At 45.6% G+C, this 19,362-nt stretch overlaps 1 protein-coding gene across 1 annotated transcript in view; it reads left to right on the top strand.

The window, feature by feature from the left end:
* Positions 1-19,362, top strand: part of SFXN5 (sideroflexin 5) — a 195,109-nt gene that overhangs the window by 117,244 nt on the left and 58,503 nt on the right. The window contains exons 11-12 of the mRNA XM_083189303.1: positions 1,945-2,060; positions 9,536-9,621. Coding sequence (XP_083045429.1) covers positions 1,945-2,060; positions 9,536-9,621 — 202 coding nt within the window. The remainder of the gene's footprint in view (positions 1-1,944; positions 2,061-9,535; positions 9,622-19,362) is intronic.

The raw sequence follows: 19,362 nt of genomic DNA, 5'->3' as shown, positions 1-19,362 counted from the left end.
GGACGAGTTCCACCCTGATATGCTATATTTATGATAAATACACTTTGAGGAAGTATAGCAGTAGCCCCATGTCATGCTGTTATCTGTACAGTCCTCATACAGCGTCCCCATGCAACCCCATCCTCCCCAGACCGGTAATCTGTTACTCACACCGAGAGGGTGCCTGGTTCCACATAAACCCTCGGCATGCTTGACGTCTTACTGTGTCACCCCCATAATGGTGGAATTCTTGTAGTCTCTACATAAATGTATGAATCCGTTTGTTGACTCTGTGCCCAGTAAGGGTTATGTGACTTGCTATAGGTATAGGTCCAGTCAAAATCCCAACACCAGAGACATAGACAGACAGCACCAGAGCTGGTTGTGTCTCTGAGACGCTGGTAACCTCCTCTCACCAGGCTCCATGAACCAGCAGGGCAGACACAGCAACAGCCCAACCCTGTGGGGAGGAGTTCAGCATGTAGTAGATTCCTATTGGAAGCTGCTACTGCTCATCAAACAGAGCCACAGAGCTGTAAACTCCTCCCCTTCTTGGGCTGCCAGTACATGCGATGACAGCATTAGCTTTCCAGCAGGAAGCCATTCTGTGCAAATCTCCAGAGCTACAGTGCTTCCATGGGCTGCTGTCTGTGCAGCCCAGCAGAAGCAAATTCTCTGCAGTAAGCATGCCCAGACTTCAGTGAGTCAGTGTGATGCAGCTGAAGGAAGGTATGCAGTGCACCAGAGAGGCGCATGGAAGTTTATTTTATTTTAATAATATTTGTGTGTAGATCTTTATTAAGAGTATCATTTTGTGTACTTTAATTAATATTTAAGTTATTAAAAGTGTGTATTTGACTCTGTACCTGTGTTTGTGTGCATATAAGTACATCATTTCTTTACAGTAATTGCATACGAACACTAGTACAGCGTAAATCAAACTGATAACCTGCAAACAACAAATTACTGTTTACAACGAGCAGTACCTGTTATGCAGTACCAGTTAATACATCTTCTGTCTAATAATGTAGGAAAAAATACGGTTACGTTGCATCCTCAGATAATCTGTTTTGCATGTGATTGTTTGGGGTCAGCATAACATATTGTTCTGTGCCGCCTGTGAGTGACTAAGCTGCAGTCCTGCGCCTGCGTTCCCTGGCTGTAGGGATTCTATGTGCCACGGATGCCTCTTGCAGCTACACCTCTAACGCTTGTGGGCTGTACTACAGGGTGTTAGGGGGGCTGGCCTAAATAGTACTAAATAGTACTGCTGAATTCGGCCAGTAATTCAGCAAAAAAATACAACTCATTTTCCAGGCGTATAAACATAAAACAAAGTCTTTAAGCTTATTCTCGATTTTATGCTGGAAGACTGCAGGATCCAGGAGACCTGCACACTCCTCTCTCTCCCCAGGCAGCGGCAGCGCTCCAGTCCGCAGGCTCCAGAGTCCACACACAGATGGAACCCCGCCTCCTTCTTATGTGCAGCCTGCGCGCCCAGCCAGTTACTGAGCCGCAGGCTTCTACTTTAGCCGCTATTGGACAGCTGAGCCGTCGTTCCGCTGTCCTGCACTGCAAAAATGTTCCCGTGGCACTTGTCAAGCCCACCTTCCAGACCCATAGAAGCCCATACTATTTGTACTGTAGCACAGTGTGTGTGGAATTCATGGGGGTCAAGCTAGGGGAACAGCACCTGGTTGATCAGGAGCATTCACCCGATCAGCTGAGTGATGAAACATTAATCTTAGAGATATCTCATGCAAACAGTGGGAGAACGTACAAACTCCTCACCGATTGGTCATTTGTGGGAATCAAACCCAAGACCTTATTGCTGTGTGGCAGCAAGCTAACCAAGGCACCACACTGCCATCATAATGTGTGTGTGTGTGTGTGTTTGTGTTTAGATATACTGTATAATATTGCCATGAATATTTACATTGGTTTCCATTTTTTATGTCCATGCAGCCAGTGCCAATATTTGCAACGTGGTCTTAATGCGGCACAGCGAGCTGGAGGAAGGGATCGACGTGCTGGACAGCAGTGGAAAGATCGTTGGCTCTTCGAGAATAGCCGCCAAACACGTGTGTACCTTCTCTGTCTGTCAGTCCCTGGGTTATGGGGGGTGTGAGTATAGTGTCTTGGTTCCCCATTCCCTCTCTTGTTGCCCTGAGTGCAATCCTCCTGGGCAGCTACTGGGGAAAGAGAACCGGTTTCAGGGTTCTAGAGCAGGAGAGAGAATGGTAAATATCCCTATTTATAAGCACACACTGCATTAGAGCTGTGATGTTAGCAGTGATTAATAATGACAGGATGCACTCACAGCTCATCAGAAATACTAACATTTATTGTCATTAAGAAGCAACATTTTTACTTTTCACCCACCCGGTTCCACATTATCACAACGCTGTTGTGTCACTTTATGTGTGTAATGCTGTGTGCGATCAGCTTGCTTTGTGCCTGTACTGCGCCGCCTTCCCCAGTAACAGATCTGTGCTGCGAAGCCTCCAGCTGTTTTCATTTTCCCCTTAAACACCTTAAGAGCGCTCAGAAGAGGCCATATGCTCCCTGCTTTTTATAAATCTTGTTTTTCTTAAAGCCTTCCTCGTCTCCGTCCCTCGGGCTTTATTAGAATAGTAATACAGCCGATCCTTGTAGATGCGGTGCTGTAATAGTTTTGTGAGTTGTATGCAGGCTGCAGCACACTCTGCAAAAGACTAAGGGCCTGATTCGGATTGCAGGCCAGGCGATTAGCGATAAGACTGTCGGTTCATAGGGACCATGCGCGAGGCCGTCAATCCCGCACAAGTTTTAACCACTGGCCGTACGCAAGGTCATTGACCGGAAGCCGGCGTTTAGGGGTGGTAACTGTCCGTTATCTGGGAGTGTCAGGGAAAATGTAGGCGTGCCCAGGTGTTTGGAGGGAAGTCATGTGACATCAGCTCTGGCCATCTGAACGCTGGTCTCCGAAAATTCGCCGTTGTGCCATCAAGTCAGAAACAGGCCCTAAGTCATACTGTGCGGTTCTCCATACGCATAGAATAAGAAAAAATACAGAGAGATCATGCAACATACGGCACAGGGGAACACTCTGTATGTAGTGCCCAGTGCTGCACAGTGCCCTGGAGAATCCTCTGCATGTAGTGCCCTTTGCTGCACAGCGCCCTGGAGAATCCTCTGCCTGTAGTTCCTTGTGCTGCACAGCGCCTTGAAGAATCCTCTGCATGTAGTGCCTTGTGCTGCACAGCGCACTGGAGAATCCTCTGTATGTAGTGCCTTGTGCTGCACAGCGCCCTGGAGAATCCTCTGCCTGTAGTTCCTTGTGCTGCACAGCGCCATGGAGAATCCTCTGCCTGTAGTGCCTTGTGCTGCACAGCGCCCTGGAGAATCCTCTGCCTGTAGTGCCTTGTGCTGCACAGCGCCATGGAGAATCCTCTGCCTGTAGTGCCTTGTGCTGCACAGCGCCCTGAAGAATCCTCTGCCTGTAGTGCCTTGTGCTGCACAGCGCCATGGAGAATCCTCTGCCTGTAGTGTCTTGTGCTGCACAGCGCCCTGGAGAATCCTCTGCCTGTAGTGCCTTGTGCTGCACAGTGCCCTGGATAATCCTCTGCCTGTAGTGCCTTGTGCAGCACAGCGCCATGGAGAATCCTCTGCCTGTAGTGCGCCTTGTGCTGCACAGCGCCCTGGAGATTCCTCTTCATGTAGTGCCTTGTGCTGCACAGCGCCCTGGAGAATCCTCTGCCTGTAGTGCCTTGTGCTGCACAGCGCCCTGGAGAATCCTCTGCATGTCGTGCCTTGTGCTGCACAGCGCCCTGGAGAATCCTCTGCATGTCGTGCCACGCACTGCACTGTATTGCTGCACCTCTCAGATAAGCGTATAAGGCAGTTATTTTTTAAATATTAAATATAAATCTGTTGTTGCCTGTTATTGTGGTCAATGGTGATACAACAGTTGGGGTGTCTTACTGCTGACTCAGAGTTATAGTCCTATAAAAGAAGTAATAACCCCTTAAACTGTCTTTTCACCCTATTATGAATAGGCCCATAGTCCCTTATAGCCACCAGTCCTATCCCATGTGTCCAGCTTTAGCTCCACTCTACAGTAAAGGTATTCAACCCGCAGCCCTCCAGCTGCTATGGAACTGCTTATACCAGCATACCTTGCTACAATTGAGCTATTAGGGCATGTTTGAACTGTGGCAAGGCATGCTGGGATGTGTAGTTCTACAAAAACACATGTTGAATACATCAGCACTACAGCAGTAAATTCTACAACATGTAAAGGGAGATCCTCTCCGCTCGGTTTCTTGATGGTCACTCACGTGAGCAGTTCCCGGTTCCGTATATACGGGAATCCTCGTAGCCACAACCTTCCAGGCGGAAGCCATGTTAAAACGCATCATATAGCAATCAGATTTGTGTGAGACATAAAAGAGCTTTTAAGCTGAATATAAATAGGATATGAAAGAAGTCTGTCTGTGACGTAAATGCTCCTTCATCCTGATATGAACACAAGAGCTTCCACAGAGCATTGCAGGGGAAAGGCCAGCACAGAAGTAGATGTTAGTACTGCCACGATAGATATGTCAGTAGGTTGCAAACCGCAGACGTCACTTGTCACAATCAGGCGTATGTGTATATATATATATATATATATATATATACAGAGAATTTCCGCTGCATGAATAAAGATAATGTTCTGTCATACATTAACTCAGGTCTTACAATTGATGTGTTGGAAGCTGGTGCCGGGATTACCTGCTTCGGGATACTGGCGTTGGTATGCTGACCGTCGGTGATCCTGGTAACCAACCATCCATATGTATCCCAGCTGATGTAGCAAAGATTGCTAAATAAGTTAATGCTGGCTGCGATAGAAAGGTGTCAGAACATACACGCAGCCGCAGACCAGCATGCCCATGCCAACCCCTGCCCACCGCCTATGGTGCCTATATGTGAGCGCCAGAACTGGACCATGGAACCCTGGCCTGATGAATCCTTTCTTTCCTTTTAGATCATAAGTATGGGCAGGTGCGTGTGCTTTTGTTTTACGTAGTTAAGAGGGGTGCCGGACGGGTTCCCGTCTGTCGTTTCCCCGACGTCGGGATCCTGACTGTCAAAATGCCGACAGTCGGGTGCCCGACGGACACCCACTATTTTCCCTCGTGGGGGTCCACGACCCCCATAGAGGGAGAATAGAATAGGTGGCTCACGTAGCGAGCCACCGTGCCCGCAGCAGCGTGGCGAGCCCGCAAGGGTTCTTTTTTGCGCTCGCCATGCTGTCTGACTCCGGGCAGTCGTGATCCCGACGTCGGGATAATGACTGGCGGGATCCCGACTGTCGGAGTCCCATACCACACCCGTTATGAGATGGATCCAGGATTTACTCTCTGAGGAAGGCAAGCCAGCGGAGACAGTGTGATACCCTGGGCAATATTCTGCTGGGAAACCTTGGGTCCTGTTAAATATGTAGATCTTTTATACTTACCACCTGATATACTGGCATGTATGTCTTACAGCTGTGACCTGATGATGCAGGACTGTACATACAGGAGCTGTAATGTAGAGGATGAACTGGGATCTGTGTCTTACAGCTGTGACCTGACTCTGCAGTACTGTACATACAGGAGCTGTACTAGAGCGGATGGACTGGGATCTGTGTCTTACAGCTGTGACCTGATGCTGCAGGACTGTACATAGAGGAGCTGTACTGTGGAGGATGGATTGGAATCCATGCCTTATCCATTACCCATTAGGGTGCATTTAACATTGTAAGCACCCATTAGGGTGCTTATACAAGTTATAATCGCATCGCATTGTATGGCATTGTATGCCATATACAATTTTAAAATTGTATGACATTGTAGAACATTGCGCGATATTGCATCGCATACCATCGCATGACCTGATGCTGCAGTACTGTACATACAGGAGCTTGTACTGTGGCGGGTGGACTGGGATCTGTGTCTTACAGCTGTGACCTGATGCTGCAGGACTGTACATACAGGATCTGTACTGTAGCGGATGGACTGGAATCTGTGTCTCACAGCTGTGACCTGACTCTGCAGGACTGTACATACAGGAGCTGTACTGTAGAGGATGGACTGGGATCTGTGTCTTACAGCTGTGACCTGACTTTGCAGGACTATACATACAGGAGCTGTACTGTAGAGGATTGACTAGGATCTGTGTATTATAGCTGTGACCTGATGCTGCAGTACTGTACATGCAGAGCTGTACTGTAGAGGATGGACTTGGATCTGTGTATTACATCTGTGAACTGATACTGCAGTACTGTACATACAGGAGCTGTACTGTGGTGGATGGACTGGGATCTGTGTCTTACAGCTGTGACCTGATGTGGCAGGACTGTACATACAGGATCTGTACTGTAGCGAGTGGACTGGGAACTGTGTCTTACAGCTGCGACCTGAGTCTGCAGGAATGTACATACAGGATCTGTACTGCGGTGGATGGACTGGAATCTGTGTCTTACAGCTGTGACCTGGTGCTGCAGGACTGTACATACAGGAGCTGTACTGTGGCAGATGGACTGGGATCTGTGTCTTACAGGTGTGACCTAACTGCAGTACTGTACATACAAGAGCTGTACTGTTTCAGATGGACTGGGATCTGTGTCTTACAGCTGTGATCTGACTCTGCAGGACTGTATGTACTGGAGCTGTATTGTAGAGGATGGCTAGGATCTGTGTATTATAGCTGTGTCCTGACGTTGCAGTACTGTGCATACAGGAGCTGTACTGTAGCGGATGGACTGGGATCCACGTCTTACAGCTGTGTCCTGACTGCAGGACTGTACATACAGGAGCTGTACTGTATCGGATGGACTGGAATCCATGTCTTACAGCTGTGTCCTGACGCTGCAGTACTGTACATGCAGAGCTATACTGTAGCGGATGGACTGGGAACTGTGTCTTGCAGCTGTGACAATCTACAGTATAAAATTATCCACCACTTGTACGCCAGGCTCTCTGTCGGAGAGATAAATGAGATATTTATACTCCACTGCATATAGTAAAACATATGGAAGAACAGTGTTTTCTTGCATAATAAATGATTCATTGCAACCAATAAACGCCCCCTCATATAAATCTGTTATGTGCATTAAATAAATGCTATAGCTAATTCCTAACCTTGCCTAGCTTCCCCAGGCTGGAGAGACAGTGACATGACTCTGTGTTCTGTAGGAAGGTTATGTGGGCAGAGTGACTCCTCATACCTACTGTATGTGCCCTTCATTATAAGGGCAGTTCTGTAAGGTTACAGAGGACCTAATAACCTGACGTCATTGTTATATGTGACAGATGTATCATCCTATTAATGTAACTGGACACAATTTCAGAGTCATCGGGGACAATTCTTAAAGGAGGCGGCCACGAAATGAGAGTTTGCCGGAGAGATTCATAATGTAACTGGCCGAATGGATGGTCCACAGGAGAGATTCCCAAAATACATGGCCACAAAAGGAGGGTCAGTAGTAAAGTTTACTAAAATATGTAGTCACGAATGAAGAATCTGCAGGACAAAAGTCTCCAGCCTTTGGGAGACGAAACGCGTTGCCCCACTTCCGCCAGTGCTATTAGAAGACGTGATTCCGACTTCCGCCCTCACACTCAGAGACCAGCCGCATCTACATCCGGCCAGCAGCTCCGTCTCCACCAGCGCCGTGGAGCTGAGCGCTACACCCTCACCGGTGAAGCCGCTTACAGCAGAGCTAACTTTCTGCCGCACGGACCTCTCAGCATTCACGGAGGTACCGTCTCTACGTTTGTCCAGCGAGTGAACACCACCCGCATCTCTACATACAAGTGACTTGCCGGGACTCCAGCTGAGTAAGCATAATACTAACTCTGCTTTTCCTGCTTATACTAACCTGCAGGCACCACCGCCTGTATGGAAACATTGCTTGTTAGCCTACTTGCTAAACCAGGTTGTTCGGCCAAATAACTTTTCTGCTGCTACAGGATACTAACCATCTGTCTGTATAAAGCGTCCGTCTCTGAGTCAATACCATTGCCCCATATATTCTAAGCTGGGACGCCAGCAGCCACTACCAAGGAATCCCTATTAAGTCTGCTTTTTACCCACCAAGCTATTTTATTACCTATATCAGTGTGATATATAAATGTTTTGTGTGTTTATTTTCTCCAATTTCTGTTTATTACCCAACGATTTGTTATTATTATTTTTTATGTCTTTATATATATATAAAATATTCTTGATATTCACAGCGTGTCCTCCATCATTGTGCACATCGTGATTGAACCCATGTATTAGATATATTTTTTATCACCTCCTCCTTTTGACAGCGCAGTGTATCCCAATCCACTGATAAAGAGTCTGCAGAACAGATTCCCAAGGTCTGTGGCCACTAATAAAGAGTCTGCAAGACAGATTCCCAAGGTCTCTAACCACGAATGGAGAGTCTGCAGGAGAGATTCACAAAATGCATTGCCACAAAAGGAGAGTGTGTAGGAAAGTTACCTAAAATATGTGGTATAAATGAAGAGTCTGGATGAAAGATTCCCAAGGTCTCTGGCCACTAATAAAGAGTCAGTAGGACAGATTCCCAAAGTATATGTGGCCACAAAATAAGTCTCCTGGAGAGATTCATAACGTAGCTGGCCACAAATTGGCAGTCTGCAGGAAAGATAAATGGCCACGAATGGAGGATCTGCAGGAAAGATTCTCAAAGCACATGGCCACGAATGGAGAGTCTCCAGAACAGATTCCCAAAGTACGTGGCCACAAATTGACAGTCTGCAGGAAAGATTTGTTGCTTTTGCAAGTTCCTTCATATTGATTAGTATGCATTTCATCATTCTAATAAAGGGAACTGAAAATTCCTTTTTGTAGTCAAGACATCTCTCTCAAATATGACATTACATGCAGCCAGAAAATCAGGCCATCGCAGCTAAATGTCCATGTGCCCATCTTGTTGTATTAGTGATTCAGTGTGAACGCGATACAAAGAGATTCCGCCACTGTTCTGGGCTTTATAAGCTTATTATATATTGACTGGGCAGCACAGTGGTGTAATGGTTAGCTTTGCTGCTCACAGTACTGGGTATATGGGTTTGATGCCAACCAGGGCACACTCGGTGGGGAGTTTATATGTTCTCCCACATTAACTCCAGTTTCCTCTGGGTACTCCGATTTCCTATAGTATTCCACAAACATACCACTAGGTTAATGGGCTTCTGATAAATATATTACTGCTCCAATGACTAAATGTTCTCCGTACAGCGATGCAGAGTATGTGCGCGCTACATAAGTAGCTGTTAATAAATATATAAATGAAGTAAAGTGTTTTCATTTCTAAAATAATATAAGAACATTCAGTGATGATATGATGGGAGTTGTAGTACACCAGCTTCCCCTTATCCGGTATATGCTGAGACACATGCAGTGAAATGTCCCTGGGTGTGATTACATGCGGCAGACATGTAAAATGTACAGTTGGCCCAATGTAACATGCTAGCGCGCTGTGTGTGGTTGCTGCACCTTCTCTGTAACCGCTGTTCTGTTGTCTTTGCAGGCACTGCTAGAGACGGCTCTCACTAGAGTGGTACTTCCCATGCCTATTCTGGTTCTACCTCCCATTATAATGTCTGGACTTGAAAAGTGAGTATTCAGAGGCCGGTAGGGTGCACTTATAGGAGTCTTGTATACAGGGGAGAGATTGACGTCCACTCTTCCCACCTGTAATTGTCTCTCTCAGACAAAGTGTCTTCAGCACAAATCAACACCTCGTCCTTCATTTTAAGGTGCAAAAGGTGCTAGTTCCTCTTACTGCGTAATAACGAGCCCGGCTTTATGGCCAGAGGTCGCGGGTGGCACGAGCTCTGTACTTCACCTGTCCCCAGTGACCCCTAATGAGGCTAAGGGCAGCAGATCATAATAGTGTGCGTTTTACACACACACACACACACACACATAGAGAGTGTTATTGTGGTCGCATCTTTTCAGTAATTATAAGAGCCCCTGCTTTCAGCCATACTGGGCAGGTCATGATGGTAGTTGTAGTTCAGGAGACAATTTTTTAAGATGGGAGTTCTATTGAAGATAATAGGTAAAATCTGATTGGTTGCTATGGGAAACATCCCATCTTAATAAATATACCCCGTAGTCTAAAATACTGCAATAACTATTTGTAGCATTAGTCCTGTTTTATGTCTTTCCGTGTGATATATGTCTGCTATCATGACTGTGGATCACCGTTTATTGGGGTTTAAATAAGCAATTTATCTATAAAAAAATTAAATATTTCCTCGAATTGAATATCTTTTGTGTGTAAAATAATAAAGTAATTTTTTGAATGTATATCCAGTAAAATAATACTTTAATGAAGTTGGCTTATGGGCCTGATTCAGAGATGTACGGTAATGCACTCTTCTAGGCTACGCAGCTTCTGATGTTATCCAGTGACACTACCGGAGCCGTCGCAATATGCAAAAAGCATACGTGCAAATCCATGCGCACTGCAGGTCAGGGAGGTGTAACCGCCGGGGCACAGAGAGTTAGATTTGGGTGGGGTGTGTTCAAACTGAAATCTAAATTGCAGTGTACAGTAAATATAAAGCTGTCTGACACCTGTGGGCTACATGGAAAAGCAGCCAGTATTTACCCTATAGGGGTGAGGAGACTATTTAGGGACGACCTGCAGGAGGTATACATTGTACTGGTATATAGTGCGCAGCGATCGCTGTTCTCTGAACGTCCATATACGCCCTGTATAACCCCCATACTCCCAGTACATTGGGGGTAATTCTGGTTTGCTCGATAAGCTTCAAGCTCGCATCTTACTGAGCACCAGAGTCAACACCCCGCCAAATACCCCCCCGCCGACGCCGATCCCCCTCGCTACCATGCGAAGGGGTGTGTAACGAAGACACACCCCCTCGCGTGCCACCGCTGCAGGAGAAATTAATCAATCAATGATCGCCGTCCATCGACTGATTTCTCCTGGCTTCGCAAATAGAAGTCAACGGGAGCTGACTTTTATTTGCGAGCGCCTGTGCCGCCAGCCGCACCCTGCTCCCATTGTTCTACCCGCGTACTCACGGGAACGGCCAGCGGTTTTCATGGGGATGACCATAAAATGCTGGGTGCTCCCATGGGCGGCCCACGTCCCTGCCGCCGGCGTCCACCCCGATCCTTGCTTGCGGCTGCCGAAGCCGTTCGCAAAGGGGAGCCGCACATGCGGATAATATTCGGTGTGCATGTGCAGAGCCCCAACGGGGCATTATGCCCGGCACTGAGCACCTATACGCTCTCAGTCTGATGTATGATCCCGCTGTCTGCAGGGAGACACATGTGTGATGTCACAGTGCCGCCCATTGTCCTGTTATATATAGTGCGCAGTGGTCGCTGTCCCCATGTCCTGTATATCTCCCAGAACTGAGCGTCCACATGCTTCCCTCTGTGCTGCAGGAAAACGCTTTGAAGTGAGATATTTCAGCCTGGAGGACCCAGGGTCACATAGCCGGAATATATTCCTCTCCATTAACTACAATAGCTTCAAAGTGAGGCCTGCCCTTAATCTGCAATCTGGATTTATTGCTGGGGAGTTGCCATGTTGGGAGATGCAGGTTATCTGTCAGGATCTGTGAGCAGTCCTCCTCATTCCCGTGTTTACGACCCCGCTGCTACCTGTGGCTGATCCTTTCATGGGCAGCTGAGGATGTGTTCTGTCCTGTTGTGACGACACCTCGGGTGACAGCTGGTCATCCTCCCGTGTGCACGGTCATTCTGTTCCCTGGGCTCAGTCGCACACGCAAGGTTCCGTGTTTCAGGCCTGGCATGAAGGGGTTGCCTGACACAGGCCCACCCCTGGCGTTCGGAATGTGAGCCTATTCTGTCCGAATGTGCGCAAGATACGCTCCCCAGCACTCCTGTGCTCAATCTGCCATATTCTTTTTTTTTTTTTGGTAAACGTAGATGTAGCAGCGGTGCCACGCCGCTGCTGCGGTTTTAACACTGCGCGACAGTATCACCCTAAGTACCACAAATGCCGAAACTTAAGATTTGAATTAAATTGTCTTAAATATTAATTGAACATTTTAATGAATTTTCGCACAGTTTGAAGCATCTCACTCACAGCGGAACGATGACTAATTACTGTTTGTTGTGCAACATTAACTATAAGTAAGTACGTCTTGCTAATTATTGTATTCGCAGAAAAATATATGTTTTTGTGATATGATAGCTGCCCCCTTCTGTAGAACCATCGTATAACCTGTAGGTGGCGCTGTTCTTGTTACTATAGAGTTTTATAGTCTATGACCAAGAGAAAGCCCTAAAGCTGCCTTAAAGATTTGGTGTAATGACATTCCTCTCATCTCCTCTTATTAAATGAGGATTTCCAATACATTTAATTTTGGGGCCGAGCTTTTAGCCACGCGACTCCGATTCTATGGAACTCACTTCCCCGCACAGTTCTAGAATCCATCAAAAACAAGACTCAAGACTTTCCTGTTTACTCAGGAATTTCCATCATTCCTTTAAATATAGTTTATGAAAATCTTTTCTGTACTTCATTGTTCCTGTACTGTATTATTATTATTTATTTATTAACAGTTTCTTATATAGCGCACACATATTCCGCAGCGCATTACAGAGAATATTTGAACATTCACATCAGTCCCTGCCCCAGTGGAGCTTACAATCTATATTCCCTACCACATTCACACACACTCACACACACACACACACACACACACATTCCAGGGTTAATTTTGTTGGAAGCCAATTGACCTACCAGTATATTTTTGGATTGTGGGAGGAAACCGGAGTACCCGGAGGAAACCCAAGCAAGCACAGGGAGAATATACAAACTCTGCACAGTTAGAGCCATGGTGGGTATCGAACCCATGACCTCAGCGCTGTGAGGCAGTAATGCTAACCATTACTTACATTCATTCTATCTTTTAAGCGCCTAGAGTCCTATTGGAGAAAGAGCGCTATATAAATAAAATTATTATTTATTATTATTTTACACACACAATAGTGTTGTTATCATATGTAATACCTTTACATGATGGCATTTCGTAGAATGGTCTACAGTAATCCCGTCAACATTTATAAGTGTCCACATTAAAACATTGACATATTTCACAATGTTGACACCTGAAATGTCAAAATGTTATATGTCCATACTCTGAGGATGCCAACCGTTGGTTGAGGTTGGTTGCAGTGGGAGGCAATAGGCAGCGGGGCATTGTACGGTAGGCTGGGGGAGGCGGGGCGGGTTAGGGTTAAGATGGGGGGGGTATAAGGGTTAGACTGCATAGGGTAGGGTTAGGCTGCAAAGGGAATAGGGTTAGGCTGAAGAAGAAAGGGTAAGGTTAGGCTGGGGGGGTTAGGGTTTGACTGCAGGGTGCGTTAGGGTTAGGTTGCAGAGGGAGGGGCAGAATTAGGCTGGGGGTAAGGTTAGAGTTAGGCTGGACTGGACTGAAATGCTGGGATTATATAATTTACAGCATCATCATACACATGTCCTGTTGTGGGAACATTACATATTGTGCTACTGTAACTGGCTGTGTAGCTGCCTGTCCTTCTCATAGCGATATATAATATGTCTGGGCTGTTAGCGGGACTCTGGGCATGTCCATACTGTCTTGTATAACACTGTATGTTATTGATTTGGGGAGAGCAGGAAATGCTGTCTTGTACTCTGGAGACCATTCGTCTTTTAGTAACGTCTCCCAGTCGGAACATGTTATGGCTGTAAAGTAATATGCTCTGCAAGCGGTGCCCGGGGGGGATTTGTAAATCAGTGTGTAACAATCCATTCACAGTCTGGAACTGAAATTACATTGATTGGGAGCGTAGTGCTGCACCAGAGATTTGTGGAGTCCCCAAGGCCACGACAGAGTCTGGAACAACAGAGTCCCCAAGGGCACGACAGAGTCAGGACCAACAGGGTCCCCGAGACTGCGACAGAGTCAGGAATGGAGTTCCCAAGGCCACGACAGAGTCAGGAACAACAGAGTGCCCAATGGCGCAACAGAGTCAGGAGCAACAGAGTCCCCAAGGGTGTGACAGAGTCAGAAACAACAGAGTCCCCAAGGTTGCGACCGAGTCAGGAATGGAGTTCCCAAGGCCACGACAGAGTCAGGAACAACAGAGTCCCTAACTCTGCGAGCGAGTCAGGAATGGAGTTCCCAAGGCCACGACAGAGTCAGGAACAACAGAGTCCCTAACTCAGCGAGAGAGTCAGGAATCAGACATTCTTCAGAATTTGAATACTTATAGAAGTAGTGATATTAAATGACCATTGAAGAGCCACCAATCTCTGCCCACATTTAGTAATGTCTCATTGTGTCTCTTATACAAGGGAACTATGTGGAAACCATGTGGATGGACAGTACATTCCATTCGCGATACGGTGTTTGCCTCACTATCCAGCACCTGCTGTTGTGTAAACGGTTTGGGCAGCCATTTGTGGAATTGCAGCCAGAGATGGGGATGGACAACTTTCCTGTTCCGCTCGCTTTCATCCCATCCTGTAAAATTTAGAGTGTTTTACCTACATGGTCTGAGAGGTTCCCCTATTAATAGTAATGGGTGTCGCCTGATCCCATCATCTCTGGAGACGGGTTTAAAAAAATTCCCCACCCCTGTGACAGATCTAGCCCAATCTCAGCATGGAATGCTACATCCAGCCGCAGACTTCCAATCCCACGCACCCCGCCTTACCCTGGTAATCCATGCATGTTCTCATGTAAAGACATAGCAAGAGGTGCATTGGGATTTACACTGGTAAGGCACCACTTATGACAGACGCCAGCCTTTGCTGTACTTAGAAGTATGACTGTATTCAATGTTAAAGGCCTATCGTATATCTTCACATGAAATCCCTGCTTCCCCGACTGGGTCATTTACCTTCTGCAGTGAAAATAACACTGACCACATCCACTCATTATAAACCACTTTATGCTAAACCTTCCAATCTCTGAATCAGATGTCCAATTAAGAAATTGCACCTTCTTTGTTTAATTCAGGGGGGGGGGGAGGGGGAGTCTCTCTCCTTCCCTCCTATTAAATGAAGTCATATCTTAGCTTAATTAGGATGTTCCATCTATTGTAATGCGGACTGGACCTCTCCCTTAGCACTCTCCAGGATGTCTCACTCTATCCACTGTTAATTTTAAATTGGTTCTCTATTTCTCGCCTGGGTTTTTTTTTTATTTCTTTTACTTTTGTTGGGCTTAGGTGATTGTGAGAAGACCAACGGGGGCATTAATTACTGAGGATTCATCTGAACAAGGGAGCAGGAGGGAGAGGAGACAGAGTTGTAGATGAAGGACAGTTGAGTGTGGCACCGGCTTGGGATTATATTTATAATATTCCTGTATTGCACATTACTAACCATATAAACCAGACACATAGGAGGAGACTGTCGTTGTTTAAGAATGTATATGTAATATGTAAACATTAATTATCCACCTGCTGGAGAAGGAATCATTGTTCATTCTGTGTCCGTTACCAAACTCATATCTAAGATCAACAAAAATAATAATACATCAATGTTTAATAAAAGTTATAATTCATTCAGTCAAAGGGGCAGATGTATTAAGCCTGGAGAAGAGATAAACTGGAGATAAAGTGGAGATAACTTGGAAGAGTTAACGCACCAGCCAATCAGCTGTGTTTGAAATATGACAGTTGGGATCTGATTGGCTGGTGCGTTATCTCCTTCCACTTTATCTCCAGTTTATCTCTTCACCAGGCTTAATACATCTGCCCCAGAGTTCTTTATGTAAGAAATACTTTTGAATTTTTTCAGTCTAACCCAGCGGTTCCCAAACTCAGTCCTACAGACAAACTAACAGTCGAGGTTTTACGGATATATCCATGCTTAAACTCAGATGACTTAATGATTAGCTTAGATTTGTTGTTTTAGCTGTCTGTACTTATGGATATCCTTAAAACCTGGACTTATAATGTGTATAATGCTGTTCAAAGAGATTACGGTCGGACGTCTGTCCAGTCCACCCTGCCCTAGTCATTTCTACTGTTCTTAATAATAATAATAATAATAATAATAATGTTATTTATATAGCACTTTTCTCCTAATAGGACTCAAAGGGCGTGCATTAGCCTTTTACAGCACAAAATACAAAACAAACTTAACAAGGGACATTAGTGAAATGCTTAGGTGAACAGGAAAGTCTTGAGTCTATTTTTGAATGTGGAAGCTTCTCGAACTGAGTGGGGTAGTGAGTTCCATAGAGTCAGAGTCACAGCGCTGAAAGCACGACCCCCGGATGTATGCGGTGGCCTCATTTGCGTATTCTCGCACAGTTGCTGCATAACCATTCACGTCCATCACTGAATCAGGCCCATGGAAAGCCTGAAGGTAGAATATTGCAGTCACTGGTAAATGGGGCACAGATGCCACTTCTGTATGATCTGCAGAACGATTCCTTTCCTGACCCCAGTATATAGAGATGTGTCATTCGCGAGTGGATTAGTTCTTTTGAAAAAACGAGTGAACTGTTTCTCAGTAAAAGTAGACGGTAGTTCTTCTTGGAGGCCTATTGTGCTATGATATGTTCTGTATAGTTTTCATACATTCATGCGTGTTTTCAGGCATTTGCCTGAGCACAGCAGTGCCGCACATGGTAGCTTAGAGGTACTGCACTGACTCATTAGGCTGTGTGCATGACTCAGTGAACTGTATGAATCTTGTTTATTTGAATTTGATTTAAAGTGAGCTAGTGAACTAATTCTTTTCACTGAGTGATCAAATGAGCATGGCTCTTTGTAGTAAGTCACTTTGCCCATCTCTACCCAGTAACCCTGTAACACCCCTCTTCACAGGCAGACAGGTGCAGAGGTCCATGCTTCCCCTTCTCATTGCTGGTACTGTGACTGGAGACAACCTTGATACCCAATGAAGGAAGATAACCAGTGTGAAAGAGGCGCTGGATTCCTGTTGACCCAATAAGGTGGCTGTCCAATGGCTCATATGTGATTATGAGGAAAACAAATGAAAACAAAAAAATAGCAATCAGTATGGGGTCTGTATATGAATAATAGACAGAAAAGATTCCCAAGAGGATATCGTACCCTCACTCACACGAAACAGTGCGTGTACATCCACATCAAGGTATCTTTGGATTTTTCAGAAAACACCTCCGTGCATAGGAATGGGTTTTTAAATAGGTTCGTACCGTACTCACATATACACAAGTGGTGATACTCCTATCGAGGTATCTTTAGGTCCCAGTATGTTTATTGGGATTTCAATGGTTACCTCCAATGTTCCCGGTGTAACATGAAAGGAAACAAGGTTCTCTCTCAGTACAGATAACATTTTATTAAACGGGATATAACAGGGGTGGTGTGCATAAAAGCAAACTGCACCAAATAGATATACAAAGAAGGGGAACAATACCTGAACAGGCAATGTATGGCCATCCACTGCTAGCCAGGTAGTCCCCAGATGGTACAGGTAGTACAGGTGCACAGCTCCTCTCCACCAACGCGTTTCGACAGATCCACTGTCTTTTTCAAGGCTGGAGAGAAGATGTGCTAAGTAGTGGTATTTATACCAGTAGTTCAATCTTTCCGGTAACTCCCACAATGGGGAGGGGATAAACCCGGAAGTTCCCAATATTACTTGGGAACTGTTGTCAAATAAATCCCGGGAACATTGGAGGTACCCATTGAAATCCTAATAAACATACTGGGACCTAAAGGGACCTCGATAGGAGTATCACCACTTGTGTATATGTGAGTACGGTACGAACCTATTTAAAAACCCATTCCTATGCACGGAGGTGTTTTCTGAAAAATCCAAAGATACCTTGATGTGGATGTACACGCACTGTTTCGTGTGAGTGAGGGTACGATATCCTCTTGGGAATCTTTTCTGTCTATTTTTCATATATAGACCCCATACTGATTGCTGTCTTTTTGTTTTCATTTGTTTTCCTCATAATCACATATGAGCCATTGGACAGCCACCTTATTGGGTCAACAGGAATCCAGCGCCTCTTTCACACTGGTTATCTTCCTACATTTCGACTACTAGAGGTCGTCGGTGATCCTCTTCTTCCAGTGTAAGGCTGCAGGATTCGGGCTTAGCGCCTTGGGACTGATTCATTTTTGTTGTATTGCTTGATACCCAATGACTCCAAGTGAATACAACAGGGAATACGTTTTCCCTGTGTTTTTAGCAATAGGACACCAGGCTTAATTCAGAGCTGATCCCAACACACATTTTTATCTCTAATGGACAAAACCATGCGCACTGCAGGCGGGGCAGATGTAACAGGTGCAGAGAGAGTTAGATTTGGGGGAGTTATTTTGTTTCTGTGCAGGGTAAATACTGGCGGCTTTATTTTTACACTGCAATTTAAATTCCAGTTCGAACACACCCCACCCAAATCCCCCCAACTGCCTGTGCACATGGTTTTGTCCATTAGAGAAAAAAAATGTGCTTTGCGGTCTTCTGAATTAGGCCCGCTATCCGGTATGCGCAAGGATGGAGTTACGGTAAATGGAATGACCTGGTAACACATTTGGTCATCTTTATAGAGCCAGTGCTGACATCAGCAGACTAGGTGCCCCAGTGACTTGTTATCTGATATCAGTGTCCCCTGGATCCGTATAACGCGGCGAACCCTGAAACTTTCAATTGGTTGTGCTGGTTATACGATGATATACTATTACACTTGCTTAGAGAGCAGTATCATATTTTTGTCCTTTTCCAGAATCTTTGGATAATGAGACAATCACTGTCTGCATTATCCAGGCTCTATATTGTGCTGCCCTGTATCTCTCACTGACCTGGTCATTGTGACATCCGCCCCTTCCCCTTCTGGTATTCTGCAGCATGGGTTGCAATAAAGTCACGGATGGTTGGTGCAGAGGCGCTACTGAACAAAACAGGAAATCCATAGGGATAGCAAGCAAACCACGCAAACTTAAATCTACTTAGTCATCTCCCAATAGTAAAAAGAAAAAAGTTATCTTCAACAGTCGCCACATGGTGATCATTGGTGAAGACTCACATGCGTTTCGGTTTTTAGAGAGGTATGGATAGCACAGGCAACAGGCCAGAGCACCTAGCCCCCCAAAATACCTTTACCCTGCTTGATAAAATGCAAGCACTGGCAAGTACCCACTAAGACTCTATAACAGACAATAGCACCATCCAATCCAGTGATTTTCAACCTTTCTACCTTGCGGCACACTAATTAAGATTTTAAAATTGCCATGGCACACCATGAGATCCCCACAGGGCAAAACACTTTGGCCCCACAGGAAAAAAAAAAACTATTGGCCCCCATATAAAAAAAAAAAAATCACACTGGTCCCCACAGGTAACAAAAATAAAACACATTGGCTTTT

This window comes from Crinia signifera, chromosome 1 (assembly GCF_055691185.1).
Source record: "Crinia signifera chromosome 1, ASM5569118v1, whole genome shotgun sequence".
Classification (NCBI taxonomy): Eukaryota; Metazoa; Chordata; class Amphibia; order Anura; family Myobatrachidae; genus Crinia; species Crinia signifera.
Note: the sequence above shows the minus strand (reverse complement) of the source record. Positions and strands in the feature narration are given on the sequence as shown.